The sequence below is a fragment of the Drosophila rhopaloa genome, unplaced genomic scaffold (genome assembly GCF_018152115.1).
Source record: "Drosophila rhopaloa isolate 14029-0021.01 unplaced genomic scaffold, ASM1815211v1 contig_2, whole genome shotgun sequence".
NCBI classification, from domain to species: Eukaryota; Metazoa; Arthropoda; class Insecta; order Diptera; family Drosophilidae; genus Drosophila; species Drosophila rhopaloa.
In genome coordinates this window covers 18,527,894-18,548,547 of record NW_025335083.1, presented here as the reverse complement: position 1 = coordinate 18,548,547, position 20,654 = coordinate 18,527,894, and the positions used below count along the sequence as shown (strand labels likewise).

General features: G+C 40.2%; 5 protein-coding genes across 7 annotated transcripts; 2 read left to right on the top strand and 3 right to left on the bottom strand.

The window, feature by feature from the left end:
- Window positions 1-248: 248 nt before the first annotated feature.
- On the bottom strand, window positions 249-916 carry LOC108046484 (barrier-to-autointegration factor). The gene is made up of 2 exons (XM_017126180.2): window positions 675-916; window positions 249-587 (listed from the first exon to the last, which is right to left on the bottom strand). Exons 1-2 carry the CDS (start codon window positions 798-800, stop codon window positions 441-443), a joined length of 273 nt encoding a protein of 90 aa, XP_016981669.1. The 5' UTR covers window positions 801-916; the 3' UTR covers window positions 249-440.
- Window positions 917-1,484: 568 nt separating this feature from the next.
- LOC108046480 (pancreatic lipase-related protein 2) lies at window positions 1,485-4,213 on the top strand. Its single transcript, XM_017126177.2, has 4 exons — window positions 1,485-1,623; window positions 2,096-2,258; window positions 3,285-3,916; window positions 3,981-4,213. Exons 1-4 carry the CDS (start codon window positions 1,578-1,580, stop codon window positions 4,211-4,213), a joined length of 1,074 nt encoding a protein of 357 aa, XP_016981666.1. The 5' UTR covers window positions 1,485-1,577.
- Window positions 4,214-4,357: 144 nt separating this feature from the next.
- On the bottom strand, window positions 4,358-6,907 carry LOC108046472 (annulin-like). Its single transcript, XM_017126167.2, has 3 exons — window positions 6,799-6,907; window positions 4,632-6,589; window positions 4,358-4,510 (listed from the first exon to the last, which is right to left on the bottom strand). Exons 1-3 carry the CDS (start codon window positions 6,905-6,907, stop codon window positions 4,358-4,360), a joined length of 2,220 nt encoding a protein of 739 aa, XP_016981656.2.
- Window positions 6,908-7,152: 245 nt separating this feature from the next.
- LOC108046512 (annulin) lies at window positions 7,153-13,608 on the bottom strand. 2 transcript variants are annotated; one of them, XM_044460256.1, is made up of 3 exons: window positions 13,181-13,608; window positions 8,218-10,184; window positions 7,153-8,012 (listed from the first exon to the last, which is right to left on the bottom strand). In XM_044460256.1, the coding sequence occupies exons 1-3, from the start codon at window positions 13,317-13,319 to the stop codon at window positions 7,788-7,790; spliced, it is 2,331 nt and encodes a 776-aa protein (XP_044316191.1). In that variant the 5' UTR covers window positions 13,320-13,608; the 3' UTR covers window positions 7,153-7,787. The 2 variants fall into 2 exon arrangements, with proteins under 2 accessions (XP_044316191.1, XP_016981713.2); XM_017126224.2 differs by lacking the exon at window positions 13,181-13,608 and adding an exon at window positions 11,812-12,118 and having other exon boundaries at window positions 7,204-8,012.
- Window positions 13,609-14,844: 1,236 nt separating this feature from the next.
- LOC108046489 lies at window positions 14,845-20,619 on the top strand. Of its 2 annotated transcripts, XM_017126187.1 has the most exons (4): window positions 14,845-15,100; window positions 15,162-15,406; window positions 15,460-15,633; window positions 20,160-20,619. In XM_017126187.1, exons 1-4 carry the CDS (start codon window positions 14,903-14,905, stop codon window positions 20,383-20,385), a joined length of 843 nt encoding a protein of 280 aa, XP_016981676.1. In that variant the 5' UTR covers window positions 14,845-14,902; the 3' UTR covers window positions 20,386-20,619. The 2 variants fall into 2 exon arrangements, with proteins under 2 accessions (XP_016981676.1, XP_016981677.1); XM_017126188.1 differs by lacking the exon at window positions 15,460-15,633.
- Window positions 20,620-20,654: the final 35 nt, after the last annotated feature.

Genomic DNA, 20,654 nt, shown 5'->3' with positions numbered 1-20,654 from the left:
GAACTCGACTAGCTGAGACGCAAGCCATAATTATCGACAACCTTTATCGAGTTAACAGGGCACTGTAAATTCTTTCGCTGTTAACTACGCTTGGATCCTTCTTTTAATTCGGGGAGTCCTCGGAATCCCTGCAAAAGTATATTTCAAACGTTATTAAACCGACAGTCAGCAAATTCCAGCTTATGTGTAGCCATTTGGAACCCTACGTATCAACTTCTACCCCATTCAAATCCAAAGCAACCGCAGCATCCTTTCCATGACTGTACATTTATTCCGGTTAGACATTAAATTACATCTTAACTACATACTAACATAAAGTTTTATGACCATGAAATGCTTAGCTAGGATTGCGCCACCAGTTTGGCCGTGAATTTAATTGATTTGCCTGTGCCTTTAGCAGATTCTCTTTGATCGAAGTACTCGTATTCAAAGAGCTTCCTTTACAAGAATTCCTCGCACCAGTCGTTGAGGCAATTGTAGCAATCGGATGCCTGCTTGGAGCTCGCGTGGCACACCTCCTTCATCCAGTCCTTGAACAGCTCCTCGTCCTTCTTCAGCACCAGATACTGGCCCAAAACTGTGTACGCCTACGAATTGTTTGAAAAGCAATTAATTGTGAACATGCTCCGCATTGTTTATTTAAGCACATGGCGTCATCGTATTTACACACGCACCTTGTCGAATCCAGCTTCCGTCAAGCGGCCGCCGAGGGTTTCGCCTATTCCGGCCAATTCCGTCACAGCCTTGTTGCCCATCGGTTCCGCCACAAAGTTCCGGTATTTCTGTGAAGTGTGCGACATTTCTACTCTTTGTTATTTGTTTGCTCCTTGCGAAATATCAACAGATGCGATTTCAATAGCAAAATATTCGCGGCGTTTCTAAAAATGACGCACAACAGCAGTGTGACCGCGGCGAAAACGACAAAAATACCACCGGGTTTAAAAGTAAATACCACAAAATGCTTTTTTAGTTTCAAAAAATATAATTTGCATACCACTAATTTAAATGCTTAATTCTCTGTTATTTTCTTTATTCAAATAAATAAGAATTCAAAATATTTTAATTTAAAAAATGTAATTTGTTTAATTTTATAGTTTTTAGCTAACCTGTAAATTTTATATTGAATATAAAATATATTCTACATTGTGTAGTAATAAATTTTACATAAAGAAAAATTTGACAAAATGTATTATTTCAATGTATCTAGACATCTTTTTAACTTTACCAAATAAATAAAACGTTTTTTTAGCATTTAAAAAAAAAAACAATTTAATTTATAATAATAATTTATATTTACTTCTATTTTCCAATAATGGGGCAATTGCATTGCATTGTTTAGTATGCATCAAACCACTTGGCTTAACCCAATTTAGCAGCGGCGTGCTTTGGACATCCCACTGAGTAGGAATGATAAGACCCATAAAACCGAAGCTTCAACATGGGTAGCAGTCCGTCCGAAACTCCAGTCTTGATTGACACCTAGCCCTGTTCTAGCTTATCATTGCCCAACGGCTCACCCGCTATAAAATCAACACCTTCGAGTGCCGAGTCGCAGTGAAGTTTAATTTTCAGCAAAGATGTTGGCGCTTTGCTGGCTCTTTGGTTTGGCCCTTAATGGGATGGGTGAGTTACGGGGAATCGGATATACATAGCTGGCTTTGTCTCCATCGACTTCTCCGCTGACCGAGATTCACGTACACACATCGCTTCTGATGCTGAGTAATTAAAGCGCTCCAGGCCAAGTTTTAATTGCTGGGTCGGAACCGGTTTCGAGGATTACTAATGCGTCAGCCGTCTTAATGAGCTTGGAGCTGGGAGCTCCGATCTGGGCCTTGGGTCATCTTTGGATATCGGTGCCTGGTCAGTTGACGATCGACGGTTAGCTGGTCAAGATGTCCTCGAATGCGCTGGCTTGCATCTGCAATGTGATAAATCCATGTCGAAACGAGGTCTCCACCACATTTGTGGTGGTCCAGTGGCTTATCACTGGCTTTGCCGCCCTCGCCCAGGTGGTGCGACCCGTGCTCCTGCTGTGTAAAGAGGTTTCAAATCATCCTGGTTAGTTTATAAACAGATTCCACCCCTCCTCTTTTAGTTGGCATTCGTGGTGAGGTGGCGCTGACCCAGGAGGATTACAATAAGACCTGGATTTATATGCCCAATGGACAGGGTAAGCCGGAGGTGGCTTATCTGGTGGAACCTCCGCCCGAAAACCGCATCAATCTGCCCCAGCTCATCAAGTTTGAACTATATGGAAGGTGAGTGAGAAACAGTTGGTATTGATTAATTTAAGACACGTGATATTTATACCCTTGCAGAGGGTATTATAATTTCAATCAAAAGTTTGCAACGCAGTGAAGGAGACATTTCCGATCCTATAAAGTATATATATTCTTGATCAGCATCACCAGGAGAGTCGATCTAGCCATGTCCGTCTGTCCATCCGTCCGTTTCTACGCAAACTAGTCCCTCAGTTTTAAAGCTATCTGCTTGAAACTTTCCCAACAGTTGTCTTTCTATTGCAGGTAGTATATAAGTCGGAACATATCATATAGCTGCCATATAACTGAACGATCGGAAATGCCATAACTTTCGTGTTTTTAATGTTAGGATTTTGGGATTTTCTATGGGTTTTATTTTTAGCCAATCAATCCGACCTACCAAATTTCATAAGGATCGGCCGACTATATCCTATAGCCGCCATATAACTGATTGATCAGAAATTCCATAACTTTGGTATTTGTAAAGTGCTTTATTTAACTGGAATCACTTGTTATCAGTTATGGTTTGTTATGGTTTCTTTTTCGCTTTTATAAAAACCGCGCCATGTGCGTATAGATTTCTTAACATGATTATAATTTGACATACATATAAACAAGATGTTGGCCAAACAAAATTGTTTCTGCCTGAATATTCCATAAATTTATTCTCTAATTTTTTATGAAAGCGAAAAGAAGCCATATGGTTAATTTTTATGTCAAACTTCAATTAAATTGGCCTGATAACAAGTGATTCCAGTAAAATAAAAAATAAAATAAAATTATTTTGTAATTACTGCAAGGGTATATAAACTTCGGCTTGCCGAAGTTTGCTTCCTTTCTTGTATTTATATAGTATTGCAACGTTCAAAACATATTGATTAATAATGCCAAAAATAATAGTGTTCTGTCTGAGTTAAACAAACTAATCAAGCTAATCTTATAACCAAATTTTTTTAAACATTCAAACTATTTTGTTTAAATAGTTTATATTTCGATAATGCTGTTTTTTTTTACCATTTACAGCGAATCCAGTTCCAGTGCCGATTTCTGGATAGATGACAATAATTTTGAATTTCCGCAGCGCCACAAGCGAGACACTTGGCAGGAGATGGCTGAAAAGTTCAATCCGGACCTGGACACAAAGATTCTCGTCCACGGCTGGAAGTCCAGCACCATGAGCAACTCCATCCAATCAATTCGCGGAGCCTATATCGAACGTGGTCAGGTGAACGTGTTCGCCATTAACTGGAAGGATCAGGCGGATAATATTTACTATCTGACCCCGGCTCGATATACGGTGCAAGTGGGCAGGGCGGTGGCCAAGCTAATAGATCTTTTGGTGGAGGAAAAGGATGCGGATCCGCAGAGGATCCACCTCATAGGGCACAGTCTGGGTGCCCACATAATGGGCTATGCTGGCTCATACACCAAATACAGGGTTAATCGCATCACGGGCCTGGATCCAGCTCGTCCTGCATTCGAGGATTGCATTGGGCCGGAGAATCACTTGGACGATACGGATGCGAATTTTGTGGATGTGATTCACAGTTGTGCTGGCTATTTGGGATTCCGAAAACCGATCGGTATGGTGGATTTTTACCCCAATGGCGGAGGACCACCGCAGCCTGGCTGCAAAGAGCTTTCACAGATTTTCAGTGAGTATGGGAATGAGTTTCTAGCTTTCTTATAAATTGAAATATAACTCACAATTTTTTGTAGCTGGTTGCAGTCATGGACGTTCCTACGAATATTATGCCGAATCCATTAATTCCCCTAAAGGTTTTTATGGTATTCCCTGCTCTGGACTAGACGAACTTAAGGGAAAAAATTGTACAGGCGGAAAAATCTTAATGGGAGATCCTGTTCCACGAGAGGCTCGAGGAATATTCTTTGTGAAGACGGCCAACAAACCGAGCTATGCCCTGGGAATCGATGATATTTGGAGTAACTGATATTCCTTTATCTTTATACATAAATAATATTGATGTAAAATATGTTTATTTAAGACATATCGTATAAAATACAAAGTAATGGCAATGAAAGTTAATTCAGGCTAAGTTTCTCCTCCTGTGTCTTTCATAGGGCTGTAGCCCATCCTACGATTGGGGCTCAACTTCATAATGCTTATAGCCACTTACATCATCCAGTTCCTTGGAGGTGAACTTGGCCAGCAGTGTGCCACGCCCCGCATAGGGCGGAGTGTATTTAAAGGTGCCAGCCGCAGTTCCTCCCACTGGAACCTCAATAACCTGTAATTTAATGAGATTTGATAAGAGGTTAGGTGTTATTGCTCTCAACAACAAGGAATCACTGCTTGACTAGGAATCCTTATTGATTTCAAAGAAGGATCGTTAAACAAATCCAACTTACCTTAAGTTTTAGAGGCTTCTTGATGCCTGGTCCCTCCACTGTGAATATACCCTTTTGCAGGGGAATTGGCAGAGGATTCTCCAGGCGCACAATCACGTCTATCTCCTTGTCCACCACGATTTCAGAGTCGCCGAACTTGAACTTAATATCCGGCTTGCGCAGCATGAAATTTTCGTTGGCATAGTGCTCGTATTTGGTGTCCTTAATCTTGGCTGTTGCGGTTATCTGGAAGGCGGCGTGCGGGCGCAGCTTCTCGAAGTAGTCCTTGAAAACGACATTCAAGTGTACATATCCAGTGCTCTGGGGTTGCAGTTCCAGTTCGAAGTCCTGGGCCTTGACCTCCAGCGCACCCTTTCCGTTGTAGAGAATGGTGTCGCAACTAATTTCTCCCGCAGCCACGTGTGCGGTACTTTCGCTTTTATTGGTCATCTTCAGCACCACACTAAAGTCTTCTCCGATCTTGATATCGTGATTCACTTCCATATCGAACTCTATATCTTTGAATGTGTCATTCAGGTATAATTTGCTATAGGCATTGTTCGATTTTTTGAGCGCCTTGAACATAGTGCTCCTTTCTTCCTTCGAACGTTCTGCAAATTTGTAGTTTGCGGTTACGTCTTCTCTTTCCCATTTCAAAACAGCCTTGGTGCTGAGATTTTGACCTATATACTGGGTATCGGTACTTAATAGCTTTACCGGTACATTGGGTCCTGTATAGCGCCATTTGACCATATCCGCATTCACCTCAGCGAAGACAAAATTACACTCGTAGGATATTTGGACCTCACCGTTTTTCACAGCCGAAACGGGGGCGGGTCCTAGTTGATACAAACCCATGGATCTTTCCTGAGGGGTGCTATCCACCACCTGCCATCCATCGAATGGTCCATGCTGACCAACTCCCAAATCTGGTCGCTTCATCCAAAGTTCATTCCACACGTGAAAGTTCCATGAAGACTCAGGAGACAAATTGTTGTTATTTGAGTCATAAATAATATCCAGGGTCAAGGAGCCTTTGATATCGTGAGCTGAGTTAAAGCAGGATATAATCCTAGTAGGTATTCCCAGACTTCTGGCAATTGTGGCCAGAACACCACCGAAAACCCAACACTGGGCATACTTAACCGGCTTTTTGTTTTTGTAATATTTCTGAAGGATCTCCATTGAGCCAGTCCAATCGAAGGGTGCCACACCACCCGAGTAATCGTTCGTTTCTGACCACTTGCCCCACAGTATGCCGTTATCATCAAATACGTTTACCAGTGCGGACAAAGATCGGGCCACCCTCACGGGATCACCTCTCAGGGCTGGCGGAATTTTACCCACAGCGCCCAGGACATGCAAGCTGCACTCCAGTATGTCATGCTCGAATTGACCGACTTTCCAGGGCACTTGATGCATACTGTTGGAGAAGCCAACCCAAATGATAGTGGTATCGTTCAATACGTACTCCTTGCGTTGGGCACTATCCTCCAGATAGACCTGATCGTCCGGACACCAGGGATTGAACAGAACATAGATGGGCAAGGCCATGGAGTAGCTCGATCCCCTTCCGTACAGTTTCGTGTCGATTTCCATTTGCCACTGTGTCACCGGGCAGTTGGCTGGCGGCTTGATCAATACTGTGAGTGTTCCACCATCAATGGATTCGATGCCGGCCCCCCACTCCAGAGGGTCCCCCAGGTAGTCGATGGCATCGTGGGGAACTAGGGCACTAAAGGTCCCCATTCCGGGCTGCGCTTCGGTGTCATCCGCCACGCTGAAGATGAAGCTGATCGAATCGTTGCTGGGGCTGTAGTCTCGGTCAAAATGGATCCTCAGCCTGAAGGGCTCTCCTCTCCTCACGATCAGGGCATCCTTGGCAGCCGCGTTGAAGTATCTCGTGTGGTGCTTCTTGTGGTTCTCCTCCATGCAGGGATCTACTTTCAAAACACCCAGCACCGTTGTACCAGTCGCATCTGTTGAAATGTTAAAATTGTATTTCGATTTATATTTAAAAACAACGACGATTAAGTAACTTTATGATAAAACCGTACGATTTTGATACAAATTAAAAACTTTTTGCTTGAATTCCCTTTGCAAAATCAGCGAGATATTCAAAAATGGCTTCAAAAACAGTGCACTTTTAAGGTTATATAACTATTTTAATTTTAGGAGATTGATATACCTTCATGTTCCGATGAAGGTCGCCTGCTGAGGAAAGGATTTAGATTTCGGGGCTCATTATGTGGCAACAATCGGTTGAGCCAACTGAGCATATTAAAGTTATGACTCATTTTTTACTTTCGTGTTTAGCAAAAGAGGAATAATATAAAATAAGGACCGATCCTTAATTCTTCGATTCGAACACCACCAAACTTAAAGCTCAACTAAAATTTAAGAAAATGTTTGCTGCTTTTATACGAAAAATAATTTAAAGACTTCCCAGTCATCGGCGTTGTGAGTAATGTTCAGTTTTATTTTAAAAACAATTATTACTAATAAAAAGGAAAATTTTGAAGATATGACATTTATATAACTCTAAAAATTTAAAGAAATCGTCATGAAAAATATGTGGTGACGAGATATTTTAATTTTACAACAAATGCTTACAAAATTAATTGACAAAAAAGATAGCTTGGTTTTCTGGAGCTTAACTCCCTGATTAAAAAATTATATCTATGTATAAATCTTTTTTGGTTAAAGTTTAAAGTAAAGTATTTTATCTGTCTATTTGTATATAAAAATGTTTATTTCTGAAATTGTCGATTTTATTATGTAGACCAGTGTAATTGAAAGAATGCTTAGATATCATATTCATGTATATATTAGATAATGGTATAGTAATAACTTTACTTATACATAAAACGTTTTTCATGGTTTTTTTTTATGCGTAAGGTTATTATTCTGCCGTTATGTTTTTTGAAAACATACTTATCAAACGATGTCAACGTTGTAAATGTGATTCATAAATAACCGAAAATCTAAGATTCTGAAAACCGATCTGTATTTTCTTTTCTGGATACAAGAAAAATTGATATGATACTCAAAAACAATGGAAATTCCATTTTCTATAAAGTTTAGATATCAAAAATTAATATTTATTATTAATATTATGTACAACATATCTCCTAACCTACAAAATATAAAAGGAAATTCATTGCAACTGAGGTTAGATCAGGCTATAACATCGGTGCGTCTGCGGATGATATTGCTGCTCCGGTGGCTTACATTCGGCTGCAGCAGATCCTCCGGTCGGGGTTCGATTTCGTAGTGCTTGTAGCCATCCACATCATCCAGCTCCTTGGAGGTAAACTTTGCTATCATCGTGCCACGCCCCGCATAGGGCGGGGTGTATTTAAAGGTGGCAGCCGCAGTGCCACCCACTGGGATCTCAGTGATCTGTGAAAATAATTAAGAGATTTCAGTTAATGGTTGGTTTTGGAAAGAACTTTTTTGTTAACTAAAATTTGACCACAATATCCTTAAGCTACGAATGAGATTGCCACTTTAGTATTAATCTACACAATCTAGTTATATTTGGAAGGAACTTAAAACTTAAGCTAGACCCAAACCATTCCCAAAATCAATGGCTATGTCAACGCACCTTGAAATTCAGAGGCTTCTCGATGCCAGGCCCCTCCACGGTGAAGATACCCTTGTGCAGGGGAATGGGCAGTGGATTCTCCAGACGCACGATAACATCCAGTTCCTTCTGGGCCACGATACCAGCGTCGCCCAACTGGAACTTAATGTCTGGTTTCCGCACCCGGAAATCGTCCTGGGCAAAGTAATCGTAGTCGGTGTCCTTTACCTTGGCGGCTGCGGAAATCTGGAAGGAAGCCTGCGAGGACAGCTTGCCGAAGTACTCCTCGAAGATGACCTCCATGCGCACATAGTCGCTGCTCATGGGCTGCAGTTCCAGTTCGAAGCCCAAGGCCTTGACCTCCACGGCACCCACTCCGGTGTAGAGAACAGCATCGCAGCTGATTTGACCAGTGGCCAGGTAGGCGCGACTCTCGCTTTTATTGGTCACCTTTAGCACCACACTGAACTCCTCCCCGATCTTAATGTCGTCCTTCAGTTCCATCTCAAACTCTATGTCATTGAAATTGTCATTAAGATAGTATCTGCTGAAGGCATGACGGGATTGCTTGAGGGCCTTGAGCATAGTGCTCCGTTCTTCCTCGGAACGCTCTGCATGTTTGTAGCTATCGGTGATGTCTTCTCTTTCCCATTTCAGAACCGCCTTGGTGCTGATCAGATGGCCTATGGCCAGGGTATCCTTCCTGAGGAGCTTTAGCGGTTGACTGGGTCCATTGTAGCGCCAATAGAGCTTATCCGCGTTCACCTCCGCGAAGACAAACCCTCCATCGAAGGGTCTAAGGATCTCGCCGTTTTTCACTGCCGATACAGAGGTGGGACCCACGCGATACATATCATCGGAGGCCTCCTGGGGCGTGGCATCGACCACCTGCCAGCCATCGAAGGTGCCATGCTGACCCACTCCCAAATCCGGTCGCTGCATCCAAAGTTCGTTCCACACGTGGTAGTTCCAAATCGAATCGGTGGTCTCTGCGTCCAACTTCTTGTTGTTCGAGTCTATGAAAACATCCACGGTCAGGGAAGCCTGGGTGTCGTGAGCGGAGGAGTAGCAGGTGATGATCCTTGCCGGTATTCCCAGACTCCGGGCAATGGTGGCCAGGACTCCGCTGAAATTCCAGCACTGGGCAAACTTCACCGACTTCTGGGTTTTGTGGAATTGCTGAAGGATCTCCACGGACCCGGTCCACTTGGTAGGTGCCACACCGCCCGAGAAATCTTCCGACCAGTTGCCCAGTAGGACGCCATCGTCATCCACCGAGTTGACCAGAGCGGACAAGGCACGGGCCACCCTCACGGGGTCACCTCTGTAGGCTGGCGGAATCCTGCCCACAGTTCCCAGGACCTTCAAGCTGCACTCCAGCACATGGCGTTCGAATTGTCCGATTTTCCAAACCGAGGGTCGCAGTCTGTTGTAGGAGCCCCTCCAAATGAGAGTGGTGTCGTGCATCACGTACTCCTTGCGCTGATCACGATCCTCCAGATAGACCTGATCATCCGGACACCAGGGATTGAACAGCACATAAATGGGCAGGGGCAGGGGATAGCTCCTCGATCCATCTCCCAGCAGCTTCGTATCAATGTCCAGTTTCCACTCGGTCACCGGACAGGTGGATGGTGGTTTGATCAGGACAGTGAGCGTTTGACCTTCATGCGACTCAATCCCAGCCCCCCATTCCAGGGTGTCCCCCAGAGAATCGATTCCGTCATGGGGAACAAGGGCATTGAGGGTTCCGTGTCCAGGACTCGGTTTGGTGTCATCCGCCACGGTGAAGATGAAGCTGATCGCGTCCTTGCTGGGGCTGTAGTCGCGGTTGAAATGGATCCTTAGCCGGAAGGGCTCACCTCTCCTCACGATCAGGGCTTCCTTGGCAGCCGCCGCATAGAAGTGACTAGTGTGGTGCTCATCATGGTTGTCCTCCAGGCAGAGATCTACTCTTAATACGCCCAGCACTGCTGAACTGGCGGCATCTGTTGAGTCAGATACAAAAGTGTATTTAGTTATTAAAGAGCACAAATAAGTTGATGGGTTAATCTATAGTTAAGTCTCTGAAAATTTGTATTGTGTTCTGAAACCTGTAAAAACCAGTTAAAATCCCAATTTATTTTTATCCAAAATGCATGTATCTTAATAATATTTAATTATATTTAGTTTTTTGATATTCAAAATTAAATTGTTTATTTATTCATATATCAATGAACGAGTTCATTGCCACTTATGCGATTTATCAGCAACTAGAACCGACAGTCAACAATGGAAATTTTGTTATATTTTAACCAAATATAATGGTTAATTGTTTTACCGACTGATCTATAACTAAAATCTAGATATTGCCAAATATATAGTTCTTATGATTCCTTAAGTAAGCCAATAATTAGTATTTCGACAGGGTCTGAATAAAATCTGTCAACGATTCGTTTAGTATTTCAAAAGATTTATTTTCGTTTGTATTTTTGTGTTCGGGGCAGACCATGATATCATAAAGCAAATGTGCTGCCAATTGTGGTCCCCAAAGCTGCAGCATCAAATTGACTAATCGCCTTTTGCCATAAACATAGGAAACTTGTGCCACAGATCAATGCCAAGCTAATTAATTTTCGTAGTGGACAATCAATGTGACGCCAACGCACTATTAGAATTTACAAATTTACAATTTTGCTGGGAACAAAAATAGTTTTCTTTGATTGGATTTTTTCAGAAAAATAATAAAAATCAATTAAGAGTTAGCTCTTTTAGTGATAAAACATGAAATACTTGCAATTATGATTATTAGGGGCATATGTTTCCACATGGCTGATCTGATCACCTTTTCCGCTTTGCTTTCATCTTCAATCAATCGTAAAAATAGAAAATTCTTCTCAATTGCAATATGCATAAGTAAATTGATCGATCATCCATATTCAAATATTTGTTTGAATACTAAAAGTGTTGAGTTTAGCTTATACGCAAATATGTGTGGCTATGCGGTAATAGATTTCACAAAACAAAATAGCGAAACCCATCAAACGTGGTAAATTAGCAAGCAAGCAAAATCCAAAACGGAAATAAAAATAAGCAAGACAAAAGCACAAAAAATGAAGTCATAGACCAGCAAAAAAAATCTATTATTCTGTTCTATTTAATAATAGAAAATTCTAAAGATTAGGGGAAAACAACATGATTGTTTTTCGTGATATTAATCTTGGCTTGATTTAGCTATTTATAAAGGTGGAGATTTATTCTTTTTAAATCACTTCTTAAACCTGCCAAACATCTCACACAAAAATTCAAAATAATAACAAAAATTGGTAAAGAGAGAAAAAACGCGCCAAGTGAAGTCACCTACCGAAAAAAGCAAAACAGCTTAAAAATCAATTTCAATTAATTTGCATTAAAACTTTGGAATTCGACAAAATATTTTGAATTGTTTATTTTTTGAATGGGGAACCCTTTTAAACTGTCAAACTAGCAACACACAAAATGAGGTCATAGACCGAATAAATAAATTACCAAAGCAATTATAATCCAATTTGAATGATTCACATAATATTTTTAGTGATGCTATTTATTCACCACCGAATGTAATTAGTGGTTTTTAATTTTTTGGTGTAAAGGTACCTTCAAGATCAGCTGAAGGTCGGGTGCTGCGAAAAGGATTTACTCTTCGGGGCTGAGTGTTGGGCAACCATCGCTGCAGCCAACTGGGCGTATAATTCCGATACCAATAACTCATTTCTGGCTTCCGGCTTATACGATTTGGTATACAAAAAGTCCCGCTCTAAGCCACAATTAATGTGTTACGGTTAGCACAAGAAGCAGCACCGGTAATAGCGACCAAAGAAGAATACAACTAACGGAAACTGCGCTTTAAAGATTCTTTTCACTAGATCCGCTCGAAGATCTTTCGATGTGAACACCGCGGCGCTTTGAACTTGACTGATCGGAAATTGCCTGGGCCAAATAGTTTCGACTTATATGCGTGTGCTGCTCACCACATCTCTTCGATTCTCTCGGAATCTCTCTCTGAGTTCTACTGGGTTATTATTAATTATGTACGGGAAGCCTAGCTTCAGGTATGGACCCGTTGTTGTTAGGAAGCTGTTGGCTTTTTCGAGCAACTACGTCATCGTTCATTGGCAACATCTTGTTCTACATGGTCATTAAGTGAGCATCGAGTGCTCTCCAAAACGATTCTTTATGAAAAACCCCATCATCAATTGGCTTTGGCAATTTAAGGCTCGCTCTTATTCATTGGCTCTTCACTATTAATTATTGTATCACATTTTTGGGGGCACAAACTGCTGTGTAAGCTCTCTGTCAGTCAGCAGCTGCTTTTGCTTTGTTTATTTTAATTCAATTTTCAAAAATTCCAGGTATAAAATGAGCAATTCGAGGAGCAAACTACACTGTGGGTAGCACAACTATGAGTTTTTAACACCCACGGCACCAAATTTGCATTCATAAAAGGCATAAACTATAGAACAGATGCATAATTGTTCGAACCGGTGTCATACACTATAAAATAAATCAATTTCAGTAAGAGAAACGCAAAGATCAAATCAAATTTAACGGTCGCATACACTAAAATAAAACAATTTTTAATACTACTGAAACACATTGAAATCCAACAAAACATATTAAGAAAGTGGCACTTTTGGGTAGAACTAAAATTAAGTTTGATCTTTGACTGTGTAAATGTTAAATAATTGTACTCGTAAAAAAATAGAGATCGTTCATATGTTTATTTGTTTTTTAAAATCACAATGCAGCTAGGAAAGAGCAATAGTATTTTAAAATATCTAAACTGCAAGTAGGTTATTGCCTAACATTAAAATAAAAATAAGTAAGCGGTTAATAATTTACATAAAATAACAGTTTTTTCTTATATTTTCTACTGGCACATGTACATTAAGTATTCCAAATAGATAAGTAAAGCCTCATCACTGAATCTTAATTTGATATGGTATTTTTGGTGATATTGACTTACCTGCTTCGTCTATTTTTGGAGCACCTGCCAAATAGTTGGCATTGACATTGCGCATTCGCAGCTTTGGCTCCCCGTTGCCTTTGCGTTTGCACCATTCCCAATCATCGCACTTTTTGCAACACGAAAGTTTCTGACCCATGTCTCAATTCGAACTACACCCAAATAAATATTATCTGGTGGGCAAACCGGTTCGCCTGCCTATGATAAGCCCCACTTTGTTGATTTTTTGATGAATTTGTAGGAGTGGTATTTGAACTTCGGAATATTGCTGCTTCACTAGAACCCCACGATTGCGCTGTCCCCAATTAACTGGCGTGTCATTTTTGGTTAAACTGCCCGCGGAATGCAAAAATCGAGACAGCTTAAACTGTAACAGCTGCGATCACGTCATCGCCGTCGACGGAGGTGAACCGAAGCGTTCTATAACGCTCAAACATTCGATAGATACTGATTAGGCCTTCTAGCCGCCGAACAGATCGGGCATCTTCTCTGAAGTGTTCACATTTTACATAACATATGCCTGACCCCAGAGTCATCTACTCGACGGCCTCGGGTGTCCAAAAACCAGACATGCGTAAGTAAATTGATCGGCTTTAGTGGCATCGAACACAAAATAGGGACATAGTAAATTATTATTGACTTTGATTGCTACTTGGTGCGAACTCACGTGGTTAACTCATTGGTTCAGGTGTCGAGGATGCTCAAGGGGTGTGGCTGTCATTATATCTTTCTGTCAACGCAAACTCAAATGAAAGTGTTTTGCATAATGGTCAGTTTCTTGGAAACTACACTACCCAGAATTACAAATTTATATGATATGATGTATTAAATATAATTTTTGACCAGATAACAGCATTTTATTGTATAGAAGTGCATTCATATTTTTCAACAATATTGCACACTAATATATGAAAAATGTTGTTTATTAAGATAAAAAATAGTTTAATTCTGCCTTTTGACGATTAAATCTTATTCAACCATCAAAATATAAATATGTTTTTTTGTGTGTACAAATATTTTATGAAGTGTCTTCCTGTCAACGCAAATTAAAAACAAGAGGGCTATGAGTAATGCTCAGTTACTAATTAAATGTATTACAAATATTAAAAACGCCTTTTATTGATATTAAATTTGAAATATTGCTGTTTCTGAGAAATGATCAGTTTGGGCCATAAATACATTAGGAATATTTACGGTAATTTTATGTGATATTCCAGTTAGGCATTAGCTACTGTCGTAAATAAAATGTACAAAAATATTTTAGTTTTAAAAAAACTTTTTTTTTTCAAATATCTTTATCTTTAGTTTTCCTTTCATTTCCACCATAAATATCTTTAATTACTCTCCCAGTTTGTCTGCCGAATACTTTAAGGCTGGTTTTTAATCTTCATATATATTTTAAAAATTTTTTTACTTATTACATATTTTGTATATATTTATATTAAAGATATAAAAATCTGCATGCTGAAGAACGTAAACAAAATCAACAAGTTTCAACAGCTGTTGGCGATCAGTCGATTAGCACGCAAAAATGAGCAAGAATATTATCGAATAATTAACGAAGCTGATTAGTTTAGCGCGAAAGTACAAACCCATTGGCTCTCTGACGTCAGTCTGTAAAGAAAATTAAGAGAACGCGACCCAAACAGACTTAATAAAAACTCTCTGCTGGGTTTGTTTGTCAGTATATTTTTTCCAGTCTCAGTTACAATTAACAATACAATGGACTCAACATTACTACCAATTTCTCGTGAACAGTGGCCAGCGTTGAGAGATTTATATGCCAGCGATCGAACAAATCTCACGGGTTTCGATCTAATAAACTACTTTATAAATTATAAGCCCTCATCCGGTAATGACTCAATAAAGATTTATACAGCTGATAAGGACTGGATCACTCATGGCAGCTATATACTTATTGTAAAAAGTTATTTCCAACTACAGAAAGCCTTGGTGACTATATGAGAGATTTTAATTTTAGCATCAATTGGAAAGCAAGGCCTATATTTACCTCGATACCGTTTGTGGCTCCCTAGAGGATCTAGGTTCATTGTTGTGTTCTCTTGACCTGAAAGTATTTCACTTGATTTGTGGCTATGAAGAACGTCTAAAGCCACTAGTTGAGCAATATTGGTTACATTTGGGTCAGGACTTGGATGAACTAGAGCATCAGGGCACTATAGTTTATCACCTTTCGAAATCTAAAATACCACTTTGGAAACCAAGGTAAATATAAATATATTTTAGGGATATTAGTTTATTCTTTATTATCCTTACAGCTTAAGTACCTCAATTAAAGTTGGTTGTCTAAGTGCAAGTCATGCGGCCTTGGTAGATCAACACTGGGCTTATCGGTCAACCGATTCATTGCCTTTGATAAGGGGGTTTATAGAGAACGGCGCTACTTCTGGTGTTTTGGATACCATTGGAGAACCCTTGGCATGGTGTCTTAGGTAAAACAAGAAAGAAAAGCTAACTTCGGGCGGAGCCGAAGTTGATATACCCTTGCAGAATATTCTGTAAATTATATTCTCCAAAATTATTCATATGATGCAATCTTAATACTCATAAAAAATCCCAACTTCCTAACTTTAAAAACACCAAAGTTATGGCATTTCCAATCGTTCAGTTATATGGCAGCTATAGGATATAGTCGGCCGATCCTTATGAAATTTGATAGGTTGGATTGATTGGTTAAAAATAGAACCCATAGAAAATCCCAACTTCCTAACTTAACAAAAACCAAAGTTGTGGCATTTCCGATCAATCAGTTATATGGTGGCTATAGAATATAGTCGGCCGATCCTTATGAAATTTGGTAGTTCGGATTGATAGGCCAAATATAACACCCATAGAAAATCCCAACTTCCTAACTTCACAAACACCAAAGTTATGGCATTTCCGATCAATCAGTTATATGGCAGCTATAGGATATAGTCGGCCGATCTTTATGAAATTTGGTAGGTCGGATTGATTGGCCAAATATTAAACCCATATAAAATTCCAACTTCCTAACTTAACAAACAGCAGAGTTATGGCATTTCCGATCAATCAGTTATATGGCAGCTATAGGATATAGTCGGCCGATCCCGGCCGTTCCGACTTATATACTGCGTGCAAAGGAAAGAAGGGTGTGTGCAAAGTTTCAATTCGATATCTTTAAAACTGAGAGACTAGTTCGCGTAGAAACAGACAGACGGACAGACAGACGGACAGACAGACGGACAGACAGACGGACAGACGGACAGACGGACAGACGGACATGGCTATATCAACTCAGGAGGTGATCCTGATCAAGAATATATATACTTTATAGGGTCGGAGATGTCTCCTTCACTGCGTTGCACACTTTTGACCAAAATTATAATACCCTCTGCAAGGGTATAAAAATTATGCCGCATACACCGCCGAACCCCTGCCCATAATTACATGAAATTTTCGTGGAAATTCAGAACACTCGCCGCATCGCATCCCCCGCCAATCGACACTCTCCGCCGCTACGTGGCATAATTAAAACAAACAAGAAAGGAAAGCTAACTTCAGGCGGAGCCGAAGTTGATATACCCTTGCAGAATACTCTGTAAATTATATTCTCCAAAATGATTCATATGATGCATTCTTAATACTCATAAAAAATCCAAACTTCCTAACTTGAAAAACACCAAAGTTATGGCATTTCCAATCGTTCAGTTATATGGCAGCTATAGGATATAGTCGGCCGATCCTTATGAAATTTGGTAGGTGGGTTTGATTGGCCAACAATAAAACCCATAGAAAATCCCAACTTCCTAACTTAACAAACACCAAAGTTACGGCATATCCGATTAATCAGTTATATGGCGGCTATAGGATATAGTCCTCCGATCCTTATGAAATTTGGTAGGTCGGATTGATTGGCCAACTATAAAACCCATAGAAAATCCCAGCTTCCTAACTTTACAAACATCAAAGTTATGGCATTTCCGATCAATCAGTTATATGGCAGCTATAGGATATAGTCGGCCGATCCTTATGAAATTTGGTAGGTCGGATTGATTGGCCAAATATAAAACCCATAGAAAATTCCAACTTCCTAACTTTACAAACACCAAAGTTATGGCATTTCCGATCAATCAGTTATATGGCAGCTATAGGATATAGTCGGCCGATCCCGGCCGTTCCGACATATATACTGCGTGCAAAGGAAAGAAGGGTGTGTGCAAAGTTTCAACTCGATAGCTTTAAAACTGAGAGACTAGTTTGCGTAGAAACAGACAGACGGACAGACGGACAGACGGACAGACGGACATGGCTATATCAACTCAGGAGGTGATCCTGATCAAGAATATATATACTTTATAGGGTCGGAGATGTCTCCTTCACTGCGTTGCACACTTTTGACCAAAATTATAATACCCTCTGCAAGGGTATAAAAATGGTCTCTGGATTCTGCATTTTTTTATACCCTTGCAGAGGGTATTATAATTTTGGTCAAAAGTGTGCAACGCAGTGAAGGAGACATCTCCGACCATATAAAGTATATATATTCATGATCAGGATCACCTCCTGAGTTGATATAAGCATGTCCGTCTGTCCGTCTGTCCGTCCGTCCGTCTGTCCGTCTGTCCGTCTGTCCGTCTGTCCGTCTGTCTGTCCGTCTGTCTGTTTCTACGCGAACTAGTCTCTCAGTTTTAAAGATATCGAATTGAAACTTTGCACACACCCTTCTTTCCTTTGCACGCAGTATATAAGTCGGAACGGCCGGGATCGGCCGACTATATCCTATAGCTGCCATATAACTGAACGATCGGAAATGCCACAACTTTGGTGTTTGTAAAGGTAGAAAATTGGGATTTTCTATGGGTTTTACATTTGGCCAATCAATTTGACGTACCAAATTTTATAAGGATCGGCCGACTATATCCTATAGCTTCCATATAACTGATTGATCGGAAATGCCATAACTTTGGTATTTGTTAAGTTAGGAAGTTGGGATTTTCTATGGGTTTTATTTTTCGCCAATCAATCCGACCTACCAAACTTCATAAGGATCGGTCGACTATATCTTATAGCTGCCATATAACTGAACGATTGGAAATGCCATAACTTTGGTGTTTTTAAAGTTAGGAAGTTGGGATATGGCATATGAATAATTTTGAAGAATATAATTTACTGAGTATTCTGCAAGGGTATATCAACTTCGGCTCCGCCCGAAGTTAGCTTTCCTTTCTTGTTTATTCTAAATTATTATACCCTTGCAGAGGGTATTATAATTTTGGTCAAAAGTGTGCAACGCAGTGAAGGAGACATCTCCGACCCTATAAAGTATATATATTCTTGATCAGGATCACCGCCTGAGTTGATATAGCCATGTCCGTCTGTCCGTCTGTCCGTCTGTCCGTCTGTCCGTCTGTCTGTCCGTCTGTCTGTCCGTCTGTCTGTCCGTCTGTCTGTTTCTACGCGAACTAGTCTCTCAGTTTTAAAGATATCGAATTGAAACTTTGCACACACCTTTCTTTCCTTTGCACGCAGTATATAAGTCGGAACGGCCGGGATCGGCCGACTATATCCTATAGCTGCCATATAACTGATTGATCGGAAATGCCATAACTTTGGTGTTTGTAAAGTTAGGAAGTTGGGATTTTCTATGGGTTTTATTTTTGGCCAATCAATCCAACCTACCAAATTTCATAAGGATCGGGCGACTATATCCTATAGCTGCCATATAACTGATTGATCGGAAATGCCATAACTTTGGTGTTAGTAAAGTTAGGAAGTTGGGATTTTCTATGGGTTTTATTTTTGGCCAATCAATCCAACCTACCAAATTTCATAAGGATCGGGCGACTTTATCCTATAGCTGCCATATATGTAACTGAACGATCGGAAATGCCATAACTTTGGTGTTTTTATACCCTTGCAGAGGGTATTATAATTTTGGTCAAAAGTGTGCAACGCAGTGAAGGAGACATCTCCGACCCTATAAAGTATATATATTCTTGATCAGGATCACCTCCTGAGTTGATATAGCCATGTCCGTCTGTCCGTCTGTCCGTCTGTCCGTCTGTCCGTCTGTCCGTCTGTCCGTCTGTCCGTCTGTCCGTCTGTCCGTCTGTCTGTTTCTACGCAAACTAGTCTCTCAGTTTTAAAGCTATCGGATTGAAACTTTGCACACACCCTTCTTTCCTTTGCACGCAGTATATAAGTCGGAACGGCCGGGATCGGCCGACTATATCCTATAGCTGCCATATAACTGAACGATCGGAAATGCCATAACTTTGGTGTTTGTAAAGTTAGGAAGTTGGGATTTTCTATGGGTTTTGAATTTGGCTAATCAATCCGACATGCCGAATTTCATAAGGATCGGCCGACTATATCCTATAGCTGCCATATAACTGATTGATCGGAAATGCCATAACTTTGGTGTTTGTAAAGTTAGAATGTTGGGATTTTCTATGGGTTTTATATTTGGCTAATCAATCCGACATGCCGAATTTCATAAGGATCGGCCGACTATATCCTATAGCTGCCATATAACTGATTGATCGGAAATGCCATAACTTTGGTGTTTGTAAAGTTAGGAAGTTGGCATTTTCTATGGGTGTTATATTTGGCCAGATAATCCGACCTACCAAATTTCATAAGGATCGGCCGACTATATCCTATAGCTGCCATATAACTGAACGATTGGAAATGTCATAACTTTGGTGTTGTTAAAGTTAGGAAGTTGGGATTTTTTATGAGTATTAAGAATGCATCATTTGAATAATTTTGGAGAATATAATTTACAGAGTATTCTGCAAGGGTATATCAACTTCGGCTCCGCCCGAAGTTAGCTTTCCTTTCTTGTTAAAGTTAGGAAGTTGGGATTTTGTATAAATATTAAGAATACATCATATGAATAATTTTGGAGAATATAATTTATAGAGTATTCTGCAAGGGTATATCAACTTCGGCTCCGCCCGAAGTTAGCTTTCCTTTCTTGTTCTATTTATTTTAGATCTCCCCATGGCAGCCTGAGCAACTTGCATGTTTTGCCCTCCCATCGTCGGCAAGGATTGGGATCTTTGGCTGTGCGCTTTATGGCTCACGAAATTAAGGCCACGGGCTCTGAAGTTCTGGCTACAGTTGTTTTCGAAAACAAAAGCTCCCAAAAAATGTTTGAGAAATTGGATTTTAAGCCCATCAATAAACTGTACTGGGCTGTGGTTCCATCTTTTTATTAAATAATAAAAAGGGGTCAAGTGTGTTGATTGTAATTATTAACCGAAAAAGTTTTTTTAAGCCTCTACCAGTCTTCTAGCTGTTACATACTTTCCAACGAATACAATAAACGCTTTTAATCTACGATTAACGGATACCAGTTATTTGCATAGAAATGTAAAAACTTGTGTATTATATAATCTCATTCTCTACTATACAAAAAATAAAGACGTAATCAACGATAATTTCACACGGAAGATTGTGTTTCTATTTTTCTTTAGTTTTGTTTTAC

Coding starts and splice junctions, on each gene's coding strand:
- LOC108046512 (XM_044460256.1), bottom strand. CDS start 13,319: ATGGGTCAGAAACTTTCGTGTTGCAAAAAGTGCGATGATTGGGAATGG. Junction 10,185..13,180: donor TCCAAAAATAGACGAAGCAG/GTAAGTCAATAT, acceptor CTGACTCAACAG/ATGCCGCCAGTTCAGCAGTG. Junction 8,013..8,217: donor AGAAGCCTCTGAATTTCAAG/GTGCGTTGACAT, acceptor TTATTTTCACAG/ATCACTGAGATCCCAGTGGG.
- LOC108046480 (XM_017126177.2), top strand. CDS start 1,578: ATGTTGGCGCTTTGCTGGCTCTTTGGTTTGGCCCTTAATGGGATGG. Junction 1,624..2,095: donor TTTGGCCCTTAATGGGATGG/GTGAGTTACGGG, acceptor CTCCTCTTTTAG/TTGGCATTCGTGGTGAGGTG. Junction 3,917..3,980: donor AGAGCTTTCACAGATTTTCA/GTGAGTATGGGA, acceptor AATTTTTTGTAG/CTGGTTGCAGTCATGGACGT.
- LOC108046484 (XM_017126180.2), bottom strand. CDS start 800: ATGTCGCACACTTCACAGAAATACCGGAACTTTGTGGCGGAACCGATG. Junction 588..674: donor CGGAAGCTGGATTCGACAAG/GTGCGTGTGTAA, acceptor AACAATTCGTAG/GCGTACACAGTTTTGGGCCA.
- LOC108046489 (XM_017126187.1), top strand. CDS start 14,903: ATGGACTCAACATTACTACCAATTTCTCGTGAACAGTGGCCAGCGTTG. Junction 15,407..15,459: donor ATACCACTTTGGAAACCAAG/GTAAATATAAAT, acceptor TTATCCTTACAG/CTTAAGTACCTCAATTAAAG. Junction 15,634..20,159: donor CCCTTGGCATGGTGTCTTAG/GTAAAACAAGAA, acceptor TATTTATTTTAG/ATCTCCCCATGGCAGCCTGA.
- LOC108046472 (XM_017126167.2), bottom strand. CDS start 6,907: ATGAGTCATAACTTTAATATGCTCAGTTGGCTCAACCGATTGTTGCCA. Junction 6,590..6,798: donor ACCTTCATCGGAACATGAAG/GTATATCAATCT, acceptor ACATTTCAACAG/ATGCGACTGGTACAACGGTG. Junction 4,511..4,631: donor AGAAGCCTCTAAAACTTAAG/GTAAGTTGGATT, acceptor ATTAAATTACAG/GTTATTGAGGTTCCAGTGGG.